Source organism: Bombina bombina, chromosome 4 (assembly GCF_027579735.1).
Source record: "Bombina bombina isolate aBomBom1 chromosome 4, aBomBom1.pri, whole genome shotgun sequence".
Taxonomy (NCBI): domain Eukaryota; kingdom Metazoa; phylum Chordata; class Amphibia; order Anura; family Bombinatoridae; genus Bombina; species Bombina bombina.
In genome coordinates this window covers 228,963,387-228,986,020 of record NC_069502.1, presented here as the reverse complement: position 1 = coordinate 228,986,020, position 22,634 = coordinate 228,963,387, and the positions used below count along the sequence as shown (strand labels likewise).

At 35.7% G+C, this 22,634-nt stretch overlaps 1 protein-coding gene across 1 annotated transcript in view; it reads left to right on the top strand.

Annotated features, from left to right (window-relative positions):
- UBXN7 (UBX domain protein 7) overlaps positions 1–22,634 on the top strand; it is a 195,166-nt gene that overhangs the window by 892 nt on the left and 171,640 nt on the right. Inside the window, exons 2-3 of the mRNA XM_053709814.1 lie at positions 2,585–2,729; positions 2,878–2,942. Of these exons, the coding sequence (XP_053565789.1) occupies positions 2,585–2,729; positions 2,878–2,942 (210 nt within the window). The remainder of the gene's footprint in view (positions 1–2,584; positions 2,730–2,877; positions 2,943–22,634) is intronic.

Here is a 22,634-nt window from a genome sequence, read left to right as displayed (position 1 = left end):
TTTTATTTAGTTCAGATATCCTCAAAATCGGGCCTGTTAGGGAGGCCAAAGGGCATGTTTGAAAACCAGTGGCTTAGATCCATAGAAAATTGCACGTTTCTGACTGAAAACTCCACCCACATTTTTTCTAATACAATGTTTGAACATGTTAACGAGAAAAGAGGACATTTTTATATTGCAGAGAATATTATTTTTAGTAGATTAATACCTTTTAATACACTTCATGTAGAAAGCTCCTTCATTTGATTCAATCAAACGCTGCTCTTAGCTCTTACAGCAGCCCATGGCTAAACATTTTTTTGGCTAAGAGGTGACATTTTCAACTCTTAGCCAATAGCCGTGCGCTAAATCCGGCTTTGCGCCCATGGGAGCTGGATTTACCACACGACTAATGGCTAAGAGGTGAAATGTCGCCTCTTAGCCAAATTTTTTTTTAGCCGTGCGCTGCTGTAAGAGCGGCAATCAATTTAATCAAATAAAGGAGCTTTCTACATAAAGTATCTTATACTTCATGAATGAAAGTCACCATTATTTGTTTCAATAGTAAATCCTAGCTTTTGTACAACGCTAGGATTTACTTTCACTTTAACTAGAAAAGGGCATATTGTTATATTGGCCCCAAAGAACATTGTTTAGTTGGTTGTTACATGTTTTCTTGGACAATCATTTTCTTAAAGGGACATGAAACCCCCAACATTCTAATGATTCAGATAGAGCATGCAATTTTAAATACCTTTCTAATTTACTTCTGTTATAAATTTTTCTTTGTCTTCTTGGTATCCTTTGTTGAAAAACAAGGATGTAAGCTCAGGAGCGTGCATGCGTCAGCAGCAGTTTTGCAAAAATGTTATACATTAGCAAGAGCACTAGACACAGCACTATTTCCTGCCATGTAGTGTTCCAGATACCTACCTATGTATCTCTTCAACAAAGACTACCATGGGAACAAAGCAAATTTGAAAATAAAAGTAAATTGGAAACTTTATAAATTGTATACTCTGTGGGAGAATTACAAGAGAACATTTTTGGGTCTCCTATTCAAGTTTCGGTTTTCTATATGTTTTCAAGACCTTACAGATCTTTGATTTAAAGGGACATGAAAGTCAAAAATACACATTTGTTGTTTAGATGCATGCAAAATTAAAAGGACAGGGAAGTATAATTTAGAGATGTGCATTTGTAGGTTTCGTGAGCCTCCGAATGTGGAAGAATGCTGCTCTTCATGCTGTTTGCTTATTTTCGTTGCCAAATTCATTCTGGTGCAAAAGCAACATGTTAAAGTCTGGATTTACACAGCTTTTAGTGTCTTGCTGTTGCACAAGAATGAATTTGGCAAAGAAAATAGCAGAGCAGCACGAAGCAGCCATGCACTACTGGGAACTAGCTGCTTATTGGTTGCTGCACATATATGCCTCTTGTTTTTTGCTCACCAGGTATTTTCAGCTAGGTCCCAGTAGTGCATTGCCGATACCAAGGGAATGAGCAAATGCAATAATCAAAATACATTGTTTAAAATTGTATGCTCGTCAGAATTAATGGGACATTATACACTCATTTGTTTCTTTGCATAAATGTTTTGTAGATCTATCTATATAGCCCATGAAGTTGTTTTTTTTTAAATGTATAGTTTTGCTTATTTTTAAATAACATTGCTCTGATTTTCAGACTCCTAAGCAAGCCCTAAAGTTTTATGAGAATACCGTCAGCTACCTACTCCAGCTTGCTTCTGTTTGTGTAAAGGGTCTTTTCATATGCTAAAGAAGGGGGGGGGGGGAGTGTCTTATTTCCACTTGCAGTGGGCTTTCCAGCTACCTTTTCATCAGAGCTAAACTGAGAGCTTCTAAGTAAGTTTTTAAACAGTTTTATACTGGATTTATATATCAGTATCTGTGCATCTTATTATTTATAGTAGTGTCTATTACATGCAGTTATATGAAAATGAGTGTATACTGTCCCTTTAAAGTCCCTTTAAGTGACTCTCAATGTACTTTTATTATGCAATGTACTTCATTCTCTTAATATCCTTTGTTGAAAAGCATACATAGGTAGGCTCAGGTGCTACAGTGCTGGTGATTGTTGGCTACACATTTGCCTCTTATCATTGGCTTATCAGATGATTTAAGATAGCTCTCAGTAGTGCATTGCTTCTCTGGAACTGACTTTAAGAGGAATTACACATAGTTATATGCAAGCAATGATGAAATAATAAAATGGTCCTACATATTAGATTATTTTCTTCAGTTTAGAATATGTTAATAAAATCTACTAAAAGATTGTAAGATATTGACTGAAAATAACAGTTACAATGTTTCTACTTCAGGAGCTAGAAATACCCCCCACTTTAATCACCATAACAGAATGGTCATGGAAATGCATATAAATACTTGGTACAGGTGTGATTTTAGGGTTGTTTTGGGAAAAGAATGCTTGGGATGAGTGGAGTTTCACTAGAGTGTAGTTGGAGTTGATGAGCTTGGAGAGAGACTGTTGCAGTAAAACATTTTATATTCTATTCATTCTGTTTGCCTTTGCTGCAGTGATTTTTTTTTTCTACATTGCCTCATGTTTTTTTTCCCTGTTTTAGGTGCCAGTGAAAGTGTGGGCAAACACATGTTAGAAGCATGTAATCACAACTTAGAAATGGCAGTTACCATGTTCTTGGATGGGGGCAGTATAGGAGAAGAACCAAGCACAAGCTCAGCTGGAACATCTTCTCGTCCTGCAGCAGAGTAAGTGCTTTTAAATCCATTTATCTTGAAAACTGTGTTATTAGATATAACTTCAGTAGGGTGCACTATTTCCAGCAACAGATCAACTCTGTTCTTCTCTTCAGTTGACTTCATTTTCTCAAGACTTGATTTCCTTTGTGTCTTTCAGTGATGAGGTCCGAGCACCAATTCCGCAGAAACAAGAAATTCTTGTAGAGGCTGAAATATTTGGTGGTGAGTAAGAAATAGAAATAGCGGCTTCAGTAAGATTTCAAGCAGTGTGCACAGACTAAGAACCATTAAAACATTTTGTAGAATCCACAGGATTAGTAATTAATTCCACTTGTAATGTTTTTTTCTTTTTTAACTCTTTATTTATAACTAAAAAGAAAAAAAAGATAGAAAGTATAAAATTTGACATCAATGAGTTGTCTGTTATATATACCTGCTTCATAATAATGGTATCTGTGTAACAAAGCTCTTTGGGTATAAGTGCAGATCTATTTTCATGTTTTTGTTTTTTTTAATGAATTGTCATAATAGCAGTGTAATGACTGTACAGAGTAGTTGGGACTAATTATTAAACGATACCAAAGGGAAAAGATTCACCTATCATTGCTGTAATATTTATCCATTTTAGTATTTTAATAAGAAAAAAACCTAGAGAGAGTCTACTCTCTAAACAGGCTTGACCAAATCATTATATATCATGAGCTATAGATGTCTTAAACTCAATATCTAATCTCAACATACTCAATAACATAGAATTTGTATATTTGGAAAATTTAAAAGAAGTTCTCTACATATTAATTGAGCCAGATGCTCAACATAATATAATGATGAGTTCCTCTTTTTAATCTCTGCTGCTCTTTGGGGATTCCGGACTTGACAGGAAGTCTGTTCTTCTGTATCTTTTCTCTCATGTTAATTCTTCTAAATTTGTATTTATAACCTGCTAGTATTGATATTTACTAAGTTGGATCATCTAATGGGAAATACCATTTTCCTTGTAAATTTTCATTAAAGGGCCATAATACCCAAATGTTTAAACACTTGAAAGTGATGCAGCACAGCTGTAAAAAGCTGACTAGAAAATATCTCCCGAACATCTCTATGTAAAAAAGAAAGATATTTTACCTCAAAAGTTCCTCAGTAGCCACCTCCCATTGTAAAGGATTTCTAAGCAGCATATTAGTATGTCTGTCCTGGGACATCTGAAAGGATGAGCATCGTGCACTCTCATATTATTTCACCAATCAGGTAAAGGAAGCTTACTATGAAATCTCATGAAAGTTAAGTCAAATCTCATGAGATCACAGTAAGAGTTCATGACCTCAGCACTGCTGATGCTGATTGGCTGCTGTTCATTTCTTCATTTTTTATTTATTTTACCTGCAGCTGGGAGCAGCTGAGTATAACTTTTTACACAGAACTTACTCTGCTGAGCTGAGGAAATTGTGAGGTAAAATATCTTACTTTTTTACATAGAGATGCTCAGGTGATATTTTCCTGTCAGCTTTTTACAGTTATACTGCATCAGTTTCAAGTGATTTAGCATATGAGTATTATGTCCCTTTAAGAATGAATGTTGAATTTCGAAAAGGATGTAAAACTTTGTATCTTAGTCTAGCCGGAATAAATAATAAAAAAGGTTCACATTTTTTAATAAATGCTTTTATTCTCATATCTAGATTGAACTGGACATCAACCTGTTCTGTGAACAATTGGAAGTGCATAGCAATGACTAGTTTCTTGAAAGGAGGTGCTTTGTGTGAAATCAAATATTGAAAAATTAGTTTCCTAGCCATAAGTATCACTAAATTTAAGAAATTTCGAAAGCGAGTAGTGTTATGTGTATCGTAAAGGAAAAAAAAATGTTTTGCTGATAATCTAATATTGGATTTAAGAATTTTTGAGAGCCAAAATTTGGCTTTTCCCCACAATCTTTGTATCTTTGGGCAATCCCATAATAGATGTATAAGGTCTGGAGAGGGGGCTGAGCATTTCTTACATTTATCTAATGCCTCAGGGACTCATTTAGCACATATTTTAGGTGTAATATAAGCCTGGTGAACTAGTTTAGTGTGTGGTTCCCTGAGATATGCTGAAAGTGTTGCTTTCCCCACTAATGTAAAACTGGTGGTCAATTCCTTTAAGTCAAGCGTGATGTTTCTCATCCCTTCCCATTTAGCTTGCATTTTCTGCATTGATAGTTGTTTATAATGAGCTACTATCATATTGTAAATGTGAGTTATAGAGTGAGAATCTTGTTTAGTTATGAGACATAGCCTATCAATATTAGATATATTTGTAGTAATCTTACTTGAGTAAAAAAGTGACTGAACATAATGGCAACTTTGGAAATATGCAAATTTAGTAGTAATTGGTATATTAAATCTTTCTTGAAGAGTCATGAAAGAAAGAATTTGAAGTGAAATAGGGTCTAATAATTGCATTACTATAGTGAGATTATCTGATTTCCATATCTGGAAGGCTTTTGTGGTACCCTGGCAAAAAAGTTGGGTTGCCCTGTATAGGGAGGTATTTGGCTATCAATTCCCCAAAGTTTGCAGAGCTTTTCCCCAAGCTTTAATAGGATCTCTGAATAGAATATTTTGAGCAATATTTGGGGGTAGAGTAGATAATTTAGCATGTGGAAGAAAAGATAAATTATATGGTTTTACCATTTCTTTTTCTACAGAGGGACAGAAATAATCAGAATGTGCCAACCATGCTAGAACTATTTTAATTAGAGTAGCTCAATTATACCATTGAATATTTGTCAATTTAAAACCCCCTATCTGCATGGGCATTGCTAAGCTTATTTTATTGATCCTATGTTTAGATTGGTTCCAAATAAGGAAGAGAGAAGTTTTATATCTTTGTTATTTATCATTAGAGGAAGCATTTGCAGGGGGTACAAGATTTTAAGATGGGCGGTCATTTTCAGCAGATGGATTCTACTACCTTTTCCGAATGTTAATAACAGAAGAATGTTTCTTAATAAATCCTGTCTGATCAGGATGTATTAGACTAGCAAAAATTCTTCCTTCTATATCTGCTAAAATTTTTGTATAGAGTTTATAATCGCTATTTAAAAGCGATATTGGTCTGTAAGAAGATGGTAGTTATTTGCATCTGTAAACCATCTGTAAACCTTGGGTCTGGATTTGAATGGCCGGACAGATATCTGGAGAACAGTTGAGATAAGGTAGGAGCTATTTCATTACTAAGAATTTTATAATATTCAATGGGAAGACCATCTGGACCGGCAGCCTTTAATAATTTAGCATGTTTAATAGCTTGTAAAACTTCCTGAGTCTGGATAGGGGTATTTAAAGAGGAACCCTGGTCATCCGTTATTTTAGGTAATAATATTTTACTCCAAAAGGATGTTTTATCTTGTACATTTATGCTTTGTTTAGCATATAGTGAGGTATAAAAAGAAACAAATTATTTCATGTTCTTAGGGTTACTAGTGTAAACATACTAACCTGACCTTATAGAATGGACATTTAATTTAGGAGTAGTAAACCTAACCATATTAGCTAACAATTTCCCCGCTTTATTACCATATATATAGAACTTGCCCTGTGTGTGCTTATGAAATGTTTGGTCCTGCAATTTAATATGTGTGTCTCTCTCTTGCTTCAGATTATACTATTTTTGTCTATGTTGCCATGTAGGATGGTGTAAATATGTATTAAATGCTACAGTGAGATTTTGTAATAATTGAGTTGTGATCTTGTTAGTTGAGGTTTTAATGTGAGCTGTTTATGCAGTGATTCTACCTCTTGTAACAGCTTTTGATGTGTGCCAGAATAGATCTGTATTACCTTGATGATGCGCAATATCACTGATAAAATCTAACCAATAAGAGATAAGTTGTTGTCTGAAATCAGTTTTATTAAATAAATAAGAGGGAAATCTCCAGGTCCTTCTCCCAGAAGCTTGTTTCACAGGTTCTAAAGTTAGGCTTATTGGGGCGTGGTCTGAAAGGGTAAGTGGTTTAATAGAAAAACCAGTTATGTTAGGTGAAATGAAAGAAGATGTAAGAAAATAGTCTATTCTAGAAGAGTATAGTGAGATTTAGAGATACAAGTGTAGTCCCTTTGATCTGGGTTACGTAATCTCCAAAGATCTAACAGTCCCAGCCCTTCCTTAACCCCTTAAGGACCAAGGGCATACAGGGTACGTCCTACAAAAAATGTCACTTAAGGACCAAGGACGTACCCTGTACGTCCTCAGGGTTTTCAAGCACTGAAAGCGTTCGTGATCGCTTCCAGCTGCTTTCATGTTATTGCAGTGATGCCTTGATATTGAGGCATCCTGCAATAAAAAATGTTAAGCATCCGATGCAGAGAGAGCCACTCTGTGGCCCCTCTCTGCATCGGCCATCGATGGTGCCTTTCGTTGGTGGGTGGGCGGCCCATCGCTGGTGCTAGATCCGGATCCTGAGTGTCCGGGATTGCGTGGGGCTCGGGAGCGCACGGACATTAACGTTATGTCCTTTGTGCAAGGAGGGAGAGGGAGGGGGAAATAAAATGTTTGTAAAGGGATCGGGGAGGGTGGTAGTGTATTGAGGGGGCAGCTACACTACAGAAAATCTGGTGTTTAGTTTATTTACGAAAAAAGGCACATTTTTTAGTACACTGGGTACTGGCAGACAGCTGCCGGTACCTAAGATGGCGGCCATTAGGTCGAGGTAGGAGGCTGAGAGAGCTGTTGGGAGGGGGGGGGGGGGGGAGATCAGGGAGGTTGGGTGTGGGGGGGTAATGGGGGATCCTACAATTATAATATATATATTAAAAAAAAAAAAAAAGCAGCTTTATTTTTATACTGGTGACAATTGTGGGGGAGGGAAGGGAGCTATTTGAGGGGAGTCAGGCAGGGCCGCCATCAGGGGGTGACAGGGGTGACTCCTGTCAGGGGCCCAATGGGCCAGGGGGGCCCCATGAGGCAAGAACTAAAATTTTGGCAGCCACCAGTGGGTACTACAGCAGAGTGCTAATTGAGCATGGAAAATTTATTACAAGGAGTAAGTATTAGCATTTGAGAGGATTTCTGAGTGTGCACTAAACCACTATGCACAGTGTGAGACAGACTTGGCACTTTGTTTGTACAGTGTGTGCCTGAGTCACATGGCAGATCACTTTCATTTGCAGAGAAGGTAGGACTTAGTTAGCAAAATGTTTTTTATTTCTTTGTGCAATTTCGGATTGTAACTTCAGTGTGGTAGTAGTTGTATGGTGGGGCCAGGGGTCCATAAAAAACACATTTTTTTTAGCAGCAGTGTATTTATGATTATTTGACAATTCTATATTTAAAACCATGCAGAAATATTTCCTCCTCAATACACAAATGGTAGGTGCCCTTTTGGCAGATATGTGTATATATATATATATATATATATATATATATATATATATATATATATATATATATATATATATAATGCATGTCACACACTGTTGATTTAGGGGATGCAAGGTGCATAAATGTTTCCTCCTGTGAGTGTTTCTGTGGGTGTCTGTGTTTGTCTTTGTGCTTTGATTTGTGTCTCTATGAGTGTGTATGTGTTTTTTTTCTGTTGGAATCTCTATGAGGGTGGGTGTGTATGTCTTTGTGCATTTTCTGTGGATGTCTGTGAGGGTGTGTGCATATGTCTTTGAGCTTTTTCTATGGGTGTCTCTGTGAGGGTGTGTGTATGTTTTGTCTTTGTGTATTTTCCCTGGATGCCTCTGTGAGGGTGGGTGTGTATGTCTGTTTTCTGTGGATGTCTCTGTGAGTGTGTGTGTGTTTATGTATGTATGTATGTCTGTGTTTTCTGTGAATGTCTCTGTGATGGTGTGTGTTTTCTGTGGGTGTCTCCATGAGGGTGTGTGTATGTCTTTGTGTGTTTTCTGTGGGTGTCTCTGTGTGTGTGTGTCTTTGTGTGTTTTCTAAGGCTGTCTCTGTCGGTGTTTCCTTGGGTGTATGTGTAAGTTTGAGTTTGTCTGTGTGTGTGTGTGTGTCCATTGTCTGTTCCTTTTTAGGACATTTTGGCCTTACTACTGATTATTCACATCTTTCTACAGACTTTGAGACTAATGAGACCTTTACGGAAGCCACCTAATCCACCATATAGCCTTTAAATTATTGTTTAGGCAGTTCAGGGCCCTTCCTTTCAGCCACTGCATGCTGTTGGCATCTTCCTTTACAAAAAGATAAGAACTCCATATTTTGTTTTCTAAATCTCCTTTTTTTACAAAGCTGAAGTCTACCTCATTACTTGTCAGGTCAATGTAAACAAGTGCTGAGTGTCTATTTGGGTGTCTGTGTCTGAGTGTGTTTCCTTGCGTGTCTGCTAGAGTGTCTATATGTGAATCCTTATGTGTGAGTGTGTGTGTTTCAGTGTGTGAGTGTGTATGTGTGTTTGTATGTTACTACCTTTACAACATTTCCAAGTTTAAATAGACACCTAAGAATAAAGTGCATATATACGTTTTAGTCACTTGGTCAAAAATTGCACATGTCAAGGGGGGGGGGGGGGGCCCTGATCAATGGTTAAGTAAGGGGCCCCAAAATTTCTAGTGGCGGCCCTGGAGTCAGGGGCTGGGATGTGTCAGGTGGAAGGCTGATCTATACACTAAAGATAACATTAACCCTACAAGCTACCTAATTATCCCCTTAACTGCTGGACATAATACATGTGTGGTGCACAGCAACATATTGCAGCCTTCTAATTACCAAAAAGCAATGCCAAAGCCATATATATCTGTTATTTCTGAACAAAGGGGATCCTAGAGAAGAATTTACAACCACTTGTGCCATGATTGCACTAACTGTTTGTAAATAAATTCATTGAGAACCCTAAAATTGTGAAAAAGTGAACAATTTTTTTTATTTGATCGCATTTGGCAGTGAAATGGTGGCATGAAATATACCAAAATGGGCCTAGATCAATACTTTAGGTTGTCTAAAATTAACCCTACAAGCTCCCTAATTAACCCCTTCACTGCTGGGCATAATACACGTGTGGTGCTCAGCGGTATTTAGCGGCCTTCTAATTACCAAAAACTAACGCTAACGCCATATATGTCTGCTATTTCTGAACAAAGGGGATCCCAGAGAAGCATTTACAACTATTTGTGCCATAATTGCACAAGCTGTTTGTAAATAATTTCAGTGAGAAACCTAAAGTTTGTGAAAAAGCAAACTATTTTTTTTTTTTTATTTAAACGCATTTGGCGGTGAAATGGTGGCATGAAATATACCAAAATGGGCCTAGATCAATACTTTGGGTTGTCTACTAAAAAAAATATAAACATGTGAAGGGTTATTCAGGGATTCCTGACAGATATCAGTGTTACAAACTATCGCTAATTTTGAAAAAAAAAAAATGGTTTGGAAATAGCAAAGTGCTACTTGTATTTATTGCCCTATAACTTGCAAAGAACATGTAAACATTGGGTATTTCTAAACTCAGGACAAAATTTAGAAATTATTTAGCATGGGTGTTTTTTGGTGGTTGTAGATGTGCAACAGATTTTGGGGCTCAAAGTTTTTAAAAGTGTGTTTTTTTTCAATTTTTTCCTCCATTTTATATATATTTTTTTTAGAGTAAATTATAAGATATGATGAAAATAATGGTATCTTAGAAAGTCCATTTAATGGCAAGAAAAATGGTATATAATATGTGTGGGTACAGTAAATCAGTAAGAGGAAAATTACAGCTAAACACAAACACAGCAGAAATGTAAAAATAGCCTTGGTCCCAAATGGTCAACAAATGGAAAAGTGGTCTGGTGACTAAGGGGTTAAATTCAGCAATAAGTCTAGTTTCTCTTTTTTGTCTCTGAGTTCGCTTACTCTTGTTTCTTGATTGTGTGGGATCTAAAAATCTGCTAATAGTGATCGTTTGAGCTAAATTAAAATCACCATCCATAATAGGATGGTCACTGCGTTGTGCAAGGATAGATTGGGAGGCGTGCCATAAAGAGGGGGCAGTATGCATTAGGGCCATATACATTGCAAAGTAATTACATTTTGGAATCAATATGCATATTAGTGATGATATAGCGTCCTTTACTATCTACAGCTGTGTCAGTAAATGTTACTGGAAGACATTTTCTGGCCAGTATTGCTTCTCCTCTCTTTCTGCCTTCTGTTGGAGTGTAAAAAATGTGTCCCACCCATTGTATTTTTAATTTATCATGTTCTTTTTGAGATAAGTGGCTTTCTTGCAAAAGTGCTATGTCTGTATGATTGAATTTAAGGTAGTGTAAGATTCTGCTTCTTTTTGCGGGGGAGGTTTATACCTTCTACATTCCAGGATACTATAGTATATTTTAAAGACATGTTGTTATAATATTTAGGACTAATTTGAATTGCCATATGAAGTATTTATTAGAACAAGAAAATAGCTAGATCTAATAAAAATAACACATGTGGTGTGCTTTTGTTTCCTCTGTTATGTCTCACAAAGTTACTGGTTTGAGGGTTATGGTTTAATATATCAAACCTACATGTAATAAAAAATGCATAGTACTCACAGTTTAATGAATAGATACGTTTTAACCAGAGCAAGTATCTACGCCAACCTGTTTGCATCTGTTCCTTGTCCGTCATCCCCCAAGAGCATGATCCTCTTAGAGGAGAATAAGCATAAATATAATATTTATATGTGAAGTATAAAAACATTGTGACAAAAGTGTTGAACTTACAAGTGTCTGACTAAGAAGTGTACAAAAAATTAAAGTGACAATCTTGAGATTATAAAAACAGTATTGAAAGTGGTAGCAGCTATTGTGAATATTTCCACTAGACCAATATATTAGATTTCTAGAGGGGAAACTAACCCCTAAAATACTAATTAAGTGAGAGATAACATCTATATAGAGTGGTCCTAAAAAGATTAGGATTAAATTTAAATTTAAAGTGAAACACAAAAAATAAATAAAAAAAGTATACCAAAAGTGAAAAATAACAAATTGAACCGTGCTGTAAGTGTTTTGCATTAGTTCTGTTTCTTTAGATTTTCTTCAAAAGCTTATACAGCAACCTTTTCTCATGTCGCAGCTTGTTGTTTCTCCATCTCTAAGTATGTTTGAAGTTCTTTGGGGGAGTGAAAGAGTTTAACTCCTTCAGTAGTTTGCAACCTGAGTTTGGCAGGGTAGAGAAGCGCCACTTGTCTGCCTTCTTCCTATAGCCTAGAACAATAAGGAGCAAAGTCCTTACGAAGTTTGGACACCTCTGCGGAAAAGTCTTGAAATAACAGGAGTTTCTTCCCCTCGAATAAGACATTTGAATTTTGTGTTCTATAGGCTCGTAGTAGTGCAAGTTTGTCTTGGTAATTAAGGCATTTAATTATGACCTGGCGAGGTCTTAAAGATGTGGTAGTACCCAGACCTTTGTCTGGTCCAATTTAGTGTGCTCGTTCTACATCTAATGGAAGATGGTCTGGGTTTATACGTAGGAGTCTAGGAAACATTAATGCCATGAACTCAACAGATCTTTGTTTTTTATGGTTTCTGGAACTCCAACTATACGGATATTATTTCGCCTGCTTTGGTTTTCAAGATCTTCTTCCTTTTTTTGTAATACTTGGTTTTGACGTAAAAGTTTTCTGAGTGAGGTAGATGTAGTGGTTTGTTGATCTTCTATATCAGATATTCACTGTTCTGACCGATTAAGCCTTATTGAAAACTGGTGCACTTCGTTAGTTAGGGTATCCATACCTGCTTGTAGTGATTCCATTTTTGGTGAAAATAAATTTTTAAGTTCTTGTAGTAAATTTGTTGGATCACTTGTAGGTGAGTTTATGATCCTTGGAGAGGGAGGATGCTCTACTTGAACCTCTATTGTGTGCCGTTGCCTTTTATCTACTTGCTTATTTTTTGAAGACGTCTCTTTCAAGTACTGCTGGAATAGGTTTAAAATATTTATCCAACTTCATATAAGAGGTTTGTTAGATTGTGAAGGTATAGTAGTAGAATTCAGTTTTAATTTCAGTGTTTATCCACTAGGTGGCCCTGCAAGACTGAAATATGCTGACACTGTGGCTAGCAGCTTAAAAACTAAGTACAGGAGTCAGTCAGACAGTTTAAAGTTTGTAGCAGCTTAGAGATAACAACGGGGAGCTATACCATTTAAAAGAATTCGTTTTTCTGAATTGTAGCTTCAGGAGCTTATTTTTCCACCCAGCATCTCAATCTCACTAATAGTGTGTGTAAATAGACTAAGATAAGCCATAACACAGGCCCATAGGATACCATAACGTTGCTTCACACAGAACAATCCCTTGTGTCAAATATACACATAAAGCTTTTTCCTCTTGTCATGCGTTCAGAATGTATAATGAGAGAGTAACATATAGTTCTTTGAACTGTTGTTTCAGAGGCAGATATATATATATATATATATATATATATATATATATTATTGTTCAGGTAATATAGGCAAATAGGGAGTATGTAAGTAGCATGTACATTTTATACTTATCTTTCACAGATGAATCGCCACTTTAGTCCCACTTCATTTTGCGGATAGGTTGTGTAAGGGATGTTTCCACTGCTAGCTGAACCAGGCAGCTATAGCAGACTTCCAGCTGTCCCTTTATGTTCTGCAGTTTCACTGCGAGTTATAGACAAAATGGCGCCCGGACTTCACGCCATTCAAATGTTCTGTTACCTCCGGGCCAAGGATGTTTTCCTCTCTCCTTCCCGCACTGGATTCAGGCAGCAGCAGGGTTTAGGAAGCCTACCAGAAGCTTATGCTGCCAAGAATTTGCAGGGGGTTCCTGAGAATTCCACTCTGTGTGGCGCTGTAGCGAGCACTCTGCCTCTCTGCTTCCACTCAGCAACTCCGCCTACCGGAAGCTCCACTTGTAATGTTCTTAAATTGAAATGTTTCCATTGCTCATCCACAACACGTGGGCGTCTGGGAAATTTATTCCCCCCCCCTCCATCTTAGTAAGATGAGAGCTGCTTGCACTACAGAGGATATTAGGAAGAATATGGCTTTGTTAGGGAATAGTAAGAAATAGTAAAGGAGGTTGTAGGGGCACAGAGAATTAAAAACTAAAGAGAGAAAATTAGTCTTTGTTTTTTTGTTTTATTTTTAGTATAACCCAGTTGCTAATAATATTATTGTTATAATTTTATTGCTTTTTACATAAAATCAAACATTAAAGGGACATTCTACTCTACAAAAGTTATGTTTGAAAAGATAGATAACGCCTTTACTACCCTTACCCCAGCTTTGCACATCCATCATTGTTATATTAATATACTTTATCACCATTAAACCTCTACATTTCTGCTTGTTTCTAAGTTCCTGCAGGCCGCCTTTATCACAGGGCATTTCTATAGCTTTCTCACTACAAGTCATTGCTTGTTCATGTGTGCCATGTAGATACAATTGTGCTCACTCCCATGGAGTTATTCATGAGCCAGCTTTAATTCGCTAAAATGCAAGTCTGTAAATAACACTGAGATAAGGGGGCATTCTGCAGAGGCTTAGATACAGGTAATCACAGAGGTAAAAAGTATATTAAAGGGACAGTACACTGTAAAATTGTTTTTATATGAATGTATTTTCAATGACTTGTTATACCAGCTGCAGAGTATAAAATATATGAGAAATGGCATTTTCAGGTTTATTTGTGTATATGAAGTAGCTGGTTTTGTGCTTTTAAACCACTGCCTATTACAATGGGTTGAGCTTCAGGTAATATCATATCTCATTATATTATCACTTTGTGTACACAGACTTGCCTCCTTATCTTATATTTGTATGGAAAACTAAAGCTCAATACATAGAGAGAACAATGGAAAATTATCATTTTATTACTTAACTATCCTGCACCCCACTGAGAGTGTAATCTCTTCTGCTGGCTGTGTTTACTTAGGCTTGTCAATAGCATATACTCCAGTATCAAAACTTTCAGTATAGGTTGGGAAATCACAAGCTAAATCAGCTATTTCAAAGGCCAAAATAGGGGTAAAGGAGCGACGTGTAAACAATTTAATACACTCCAGCAGGTAAAATGGATCATTGGGAACAATTTAAATCGGAGAAAGTTTTTGGGTGAACTGTCCCTTTAATATAACAGTGTTTGCAAAACTGGGGTATGGGTATTAAAAGGATTATCTTTTAAAACAATAAAAATTTTGGTGTAGACTGTCCCTTTAATTTTTTATTGCACCATTGAAGGGTTTATAAAGGCTAAATATTATCTTTGAGCTACCAGTTACAGAAAGCGTACACTCTACCAGCAATAACGCAAGGTGCTATTGGCATGCTGACATTTTTAACAATTATACTAGAAGTACAGAAATACAAAAATGAACTTGTTTTTTTGCAATTAATGACTACAACAGTTTTTAGGTATCTTACATTTTATGTAAACATGTTTTGTCTTTTTCATCATGAAAAGAAACGTTTCCAATTTTTGCTTGGATTTTAAAATCTGCATGATATGTTAGTTGACAGGGCCATCAGTTTCTCAGACAAACTGGATTGCACTTAAACATGCAAGATACTGTGACTTACACAATCTTTGCAAAAAACACGAGTTGGTGAGAGACAATATATGTCTATGAAGATTCTAATCTGGTCATGGACAAGATTGTCAGGTGTCAAATTTTATTGATTGTTTGGTCAGATACAGAAGATGAAACCACTCTTTTTGTAATGCATTTTTAACTTGAATTTGTGCTAGAATTTACATTATTTGAGTGTTACATTGTCTTGGGCAGCAAGAATTATTACTAACGTTATCACAAAATTTTAAAGGGTAATTATTACCTCTATGATAGAAGTGCACATCTGAAACATATTTGTTATGGTAGTGCCAAGGGACAACCCTATACCTCAGGGCAAACTGCTCAGAATATGGAGATTCTTTGACCGAGTCTAAAAAACTGATGGAAAATTTGAAGCAGAGAGGTTCTAGTAAACAAGTTATCGAGAAATAAGTTGATAAAGTAAAATGAATGGAAAGGACTCTGCTTATAAAAGAGAAATTGTTAAATCTTCAAATGAAACTAGGGGTGTCATTCATGTTCATGAGCACTTTTACAAATCAGTGTTCTAAAATAGGATACATTTGAGGAAATACTTTCTATTTTTTTTTTTTTAAAGCTGATGGAATTTTATAGCCAATTGTTGATTAAGGTTGTTTTTTGTGGTCCCTCATAGTAACAAGACCATAGGGGACATTATGCGCTGCAGAATCTGTTGGCGTTCTACAAATAACCGATAATAATGATATGCCTTTAGCTTTGAGACCCAAATTAGCAATAGTTGGTTACAATTTAAAAGCACATATAAGTACAGACTGAATTGCTGCATGTATTAACTACTTTGTGAGTTACTGGAAAAATAAAATCTATAAACTGCATGGCATCATAACTGGTGTATTTTATAACTTGCATACTATAAAAATTGTAGTACATTGGAATGGTCACTAGGGAGGACAGGACACGTACATGAACATATGTATAATATTACCTCTATTAGTGTTGGCATTTTATCAATGAACATGCTTTATCAGTGCAATATTTTAAAGGGACACGAAACCCAAACATTTTTCTTCGCGATTCAGATAGATAATACATTTTTTTAAAAAAAGTTTCCAATTTACTTCTGTTATCAAATTTGCTTTCTCCTCTTGTTCTTTGTTGAAGGGATACCTAGATAGGTTTAGGTAGCGTACACGTCTGGAGCACTACGTGACAGGAAATAGTGCTGCCATCTAGTGTTCTTGCTAAAAAAAAAACAGTGAAAAAGAGGTGGTGTTTGTGGCTATGAGTGATATCAACTTCCATATGATGCTGTTAATTAAGTGCAAACAGTCTTTTGCAGGAAAAGAGGCTCTATGAGCCTATGCATGTAAATAAATGGCACATATCTAAGACGTAAAAAATGTGCTCAGGGGTAAGAGAATCAACTGTATATATTCCCTTGACTCAACAGCGTGTAGTCAAAATAATCCCCCAGCCGTCAAATACAGCAACAGTTCATAACATAAATTAGGAGCAGGTGGATCAGCACTCGCCAAAAAAACTACTCTAGTAAAGTTATTGATAAGCCATTTTTTGAAACCAAGGATACAGATAGGGTTACTGCGTTAGAAAAACAAAAGAGATCTCCCAGTAACTCAAAACACAAACTTAAATTCATTACATCATATTCTAACCAATGTGAAGACGTGGGTCACATTATCAAACGAAATTTACCAATACTAATGGGGGACAAACACTTAAAGGAAACAATTGAACAAGGATGTATGTTTGTCCCAAAAAGGAATGTAACATTGGGCAATATACTTGCCCCAAGTATGTTAAGAACTGAAATAAATTCAGGGTCATCATGGATGAGGCACAATGGACCTTTTAAATGCGGGAGAAAAGCATGTACTTCATGCGATCATATTAATATTTCTTGCACTTTTAAATCCCATGTCACGGGAGAAGAATTTACAACCAGAGGTTGTGTAAATTGCAAAAGTACATTCGTTATTTACATAATAGAGTGCACAAATTGCAAAAAACAGTACACAGGTAGAACTACCAGAGAAGTAGACAAACACATTAGAGAACATTTGTACTATATCTCAAATAAACACACATGCTCTGCCCTGTCCACACATTTTATTGATTTTCACCATCAAGACGTTACTATCTTTAGGTGGCTGGTCATAGAGCAGGTAAAAACACCACCAAGGGGTGGAGACAAGTTATCAATATTATGTAAACAAGAGACATATTGGATTTTTAAAACGAAGTGCCTTTTGCCGCACAGTTATAACTCAGAGTTTGACATTATTAATTATTGGCAGAAATGATAATTGTGATGGTTTTTTCATCTCCATAGTTTCCTTATTCCTCAATATATTTATTTGATAGTGAACTAGCATTGGTGTGTGAGCTACGTGAGGATATAATTATGTCATTTGGTATTGTTATTAGAGTGAATACAAAGCAATAATAATCCATATTATAGAGGACATAGACTTGCACTTTATCTTAATGAACGTTTCAAGAGTGTTATTAGTAGTCCAACTATATGGTTTATGCTTAGGAATTGACTAGCTAGACATATTCGATTGCTCCACTCAGTCTGATACATATTTAAATTACAGCTATCTATATCAATAATTGCCTGAATCTATTAATAGGAACAAAAACCTAAGATTATTAGAGTAAAAAAGCAAATTCATATAATTTGAACAGAAATACTATGTATATGTATTTCTTTGATCTATGATCTTAATCTGGTGCTTAGATGGGCTGGAAATATGAATCATGCTCACACATATGGTTGTATGTATGTATGTATGTATATATATATATATATATATATATATATATATATATATATATATATATATATATATATATATATATATATATATATATATATACACACACACATATATTGTTATATGAAATTTATATCTTGTTCCTCATTAAGGTATTGTACCATAAAATTTCCTGCAAAATTTACTAATAATTATAGGTTTAATTTATCATTTCTTAATTTTATTTTTTATTTATTTTTTGTTTACAACATTGTTTTACTATTGTTATATTATTTATATTGACTATGTTCCATATATCCACCTTCTTGTAAATCCAATGTACCTATGTATTTAACATATTGAAATTGTATGCACATATACACAATATTTGAGTAAGTGATTATAGGGTTAAGTTTTAGGATAATTGTTTTTAACCAATGAACATGGATTGTTTGGCATAAAAGGGTGGACCCCCTAACAGGTGCTATTCTATGTTTACAGTCAATATGACCGAAACCGGTCAGATTTACTTTGCCTAAACCTACCCCATGCAGTTGTATGTTCCATGCATACATTTTTTAAGGAATAAAGTGATACTATTTTTCTAAAAGCTTTGTTTTTGGACTTTTTTTTTACTGTTCTTGCTAATGTATAACAATGTTGCAAAACTACTGCCATATCGTACTGCAGACATGTGCACATTCCTGAACTTACCTTCCTGCTTTTCAACAAAGAATAACAAGATAACAAAGAAAAATTGATAATAGTTGTAAATCGGAAAGTTGTTTAAAATTGTGTGTTCTATCTGAGTCATGAAAGAATATTTGGTGTTTTATGTCCCTTTAAGTGGCAGACTATTAAACATATTATTAGCAAACAGTGAGGTGGAAGCAAATGCTAATTAAACTTAGATTTTGTGAAACCTATTGGATTTGTATTTTAAAGGGACAGTATACTCCAAATTTAAATTACCATTTTTAAATGTGCAACATGTATTTAAGTAGACTTTCATTCATCAAATTATTAAAGTACTGTTTTTTAATTATCTAATTTATATTCCAATTTGTACCGCTTGTGTATTCACAGTCTGCCTTCTTTACCGCCGTTTTTTTTCATATATTTGAAGAATTTAGATTTAGCCTATAACGTTCATCTCGGTCGAGCTATTTACCTTCTTTGCGAGCGCGCGCACAATGACTTGATCTTCGCCTGCTTTCCAATATTCCGCGTTCTGCGCATGCCCCCAATCGTACGTCCATGCCAAGCGTTCGATGCTTACAATATGACATACACAGGAGCGTGATCGAGCTTTTGAGGGAGGATAAATGTACGTCAAATCATTTACATGTGGGAAGTACAGAGTAAGTCTATACCGCCCACATTGGAGACGCCGTGGATGGGTTGGAGAACGGAGAAAAATAAACGGTCAGGCTGCAAACATATAGATGGAATAAAACATGTTCGAATTGCTTTTAGCGATAATTGCACTATGCTGATAAATTATAAGTAGATATAGGAGTTTATAGTTAGCTTTAACATCGTCAGAGTTTACTGACCCTTTAAGAACACTGTAACCAAATGGCTTTAGATAGAAATGTGATGCCAATAATGTTTGGTACCCTATTCATTAAAATACGTTATTTTGAAATTTCACGTATGGGATTGTCATAAAAGTTGATTTTAACTGTAAACCTTTTAAAATGAATATTCTAGTTTGTCAGTTTAAACCAGTGGTCAACACATCTGCTTAAAATAAAGGAGCCAGACAGTGGTATTTGTATATAGATGATATGGAGAATAACCCAAAAAATGAACCAGGGGTAAAATTATAGGAGCCAGTGGCTTCCTGGCTCCAGGGTTTGTCAAGCCCTGGTTTAGACTTGACTTCAGTTATTGTCACATTACAGTTTCATAAAGTTCCTTTAGTACATAATGAATATAAAAAGATACAGGTGCTTATCAGATTATGTGCTCTATAAATTTTGATCAGTAGATGGTGCTACTGGTCTGAACATGGCCGTAGGACATAACCACTTGAAGAGGATCGATTTTTGTTGTTGTTGTTTTTTTTCTAAAAAATCCTGTTATTCCCCTTTTATTCTAAAAGTTTAGAAGCGTCTCATTAACTGAAATAATAATCCAACAATCCCTTGGTAGACAGCAGGAATTATTCTTTAATTTAAAATGTAAAAAATATAGTAGTAATCTTTCTGTGTGTTTATGCTAAAAATTGTCCAGCTGTGCTATATACAGTTTATATTGCATGATCCAGTTATAAGAACGTCAAATGAGATTAGAGTACATCTCAACATTTCCATTTCTTATTTAGGCAATCGTACCAGAGCATTCACTATTACAAAAACTGGTTTCCAAACTGTTAGGTTTGTAATGTATGTCAGATAATGCCAACCTTGCAGTCTAAGATATTGGTAAGCTGTAATAAATTGTGTTTATCTGATGAAAATGTCTTCACTTTGTGTGCATCAATAATTTATTTGTAGAGTAGTTTCAATGTTGTATAAACTATGAGATAAAATTATGCAAAAGGGTAGTCGGGGCAGTGCCCTTACTGAGCTTATAGTAAACATACCCCTTACCTAAACACAATGCTGTTGTCTTTATAACCTGTAATTACTTTAGTATGACATCCACTTTCTTCTCGAGAGACATGTGTCACTATATAACCAATTATAAGGAATTCTTAAAGCTTATGAAAAAAAATAATACTTGAACACTATAAAAGGGACATTGTGTACACTACATTTTTCTTTGCATAAATGTTTTGTAGATGATCCATTTATATAGCCATCTGGGAGTGTTTTTGTAAAAATGTATAGTTTTTGCTTACTTTTAACCCCTTAACGACTGAGTATGTACAGGGTACGTTAGGGTGTTTCATTTTCTAAGGCAAAAAATAAACTGTAAAATTTTTGCAGACTTTGCTTACGCCCCGAGTCTCAGTGATGTAAAAGATATATATGCTAAATTTCAAGAAGATTGGATAATATTTAGAGGTTGCACACTTTGATCTGTTTTGTAAAAGTAGGTAAAAAATATACGATTTTTCAATGTTAATTACTTTTATTAGGAAAACTAGAAATCACAAACTTAAAATACTATTAAAACTATACACTAAGATTAATAGGTAATATGATAGGCAAAACATGTGTTATATTAATCAACTTTGAACGATGCAATCCCTTGTTTTGTTCGCTTGGTGACGACTTTTCGGTGATGCTCGACTACCCTCAACAAGAATTGTTTTTGTTGTTCATCCCTGACCGATTCGTTATACTTTTCTCTTACTTGGTGTATTCAGTCCACGGATTCATCCTTACTTGTGGGATATTCTCAATCCCTACAGGAAGTGGCAAAGAGAGCACACAGCAAAGCTGTCCATATAGCTCCCCTCAGGCTCCGCCCCCCAGTCATTCTCTTTGCCGCTTTAACAAGTAGCATCTCCACGGGAGGGTAAAGAGTATGTGGTGTTAGATTTGTAGTTTTTATTTCTTCAATCAAGAGTTTGTTATTTTAAAATAGTGCCGGTTTGTACTATTTACTCTGAGGCAGAAAGTGATGAAGATTTCTGCTGAGAGGAAAAAGATTTTAGCATGTTGTAACTAAAATCCATTGCTGTTCCCACACAGGACTGTTGAGTACAGGAGAACTTCAGTTGGGGGGGAACAGTTTGCAGGCTTATACTGCTTAAGGTATGTTTCAGTCATTTTTTCTAACAAGACCTGGTAGTGCTAGAAGACTGACGGATACCCCATGAGGGAAGGTAAGCCATTTTCTGAGACACAGTATAGAATGATGGCTTCAGTTAAGGGCTTTAATACTGACAGACACTGTGATGGGCTAAATCGATTACTTTATTAAGGTAATCTTATATTTATTAAGCGTTTTTAAACGTTGGTAACACTTTTTGGGGATTTTTTACGCCTGGCATTGTATAAGACAGCTAATCTGACTCAGAAAGGCCCCATAACTCTGAAGTAAGGAAGGAGGGGGCCTCATTTTCGCGCCTCAATTGCACAGTTAATTTGCAACACAGCTCCACGCAGCTTCATGTGCAGAGCCTTTAGAGTACAGGAGGACTTCAGGGAGGCTTATTTTAAACCTGCAGATAACCCTAAAGGAAGGTAAAGCCACAGCAAAGACTGTGGCATAGTACTGTAGTGGGTTAAACCGGGTATTTACTTCATTTTGCTCCTGTTTGGGCATTAAGGGGTTAAACGATTTCAAAACTTGTGTGCAATCATTTCAAGGCATTAGGATCATGTGGTGAAAATTTCATTACGATCGGATGTTTTTTGATGATTTGGTAAAAAAGTGTATGCCTTTTTATCATTTAAAGAGACAGTAACGTTTTTTCAAAAAGTATTTTTTTCAATATTTTATTGTTGTCTGAGTCTGTCAAACATGTCTGAGCCTTCAGATAGACTTTGTTCTTTATGTTCAAACGCCATGGCAGTACCCCCATTACATTTATGTTTAAAGTGTGCAAAAACATCTAAGCATTTTAAAGATCATCCAGTGACAATTAAAAATGCTGCCCAAGATGATTCCTTAACGGAGGGTAATGAGGATAGTCCTTCTTTCTCCCCCCACGTGTCTACACCAGTTACGCCCGCGCAAGC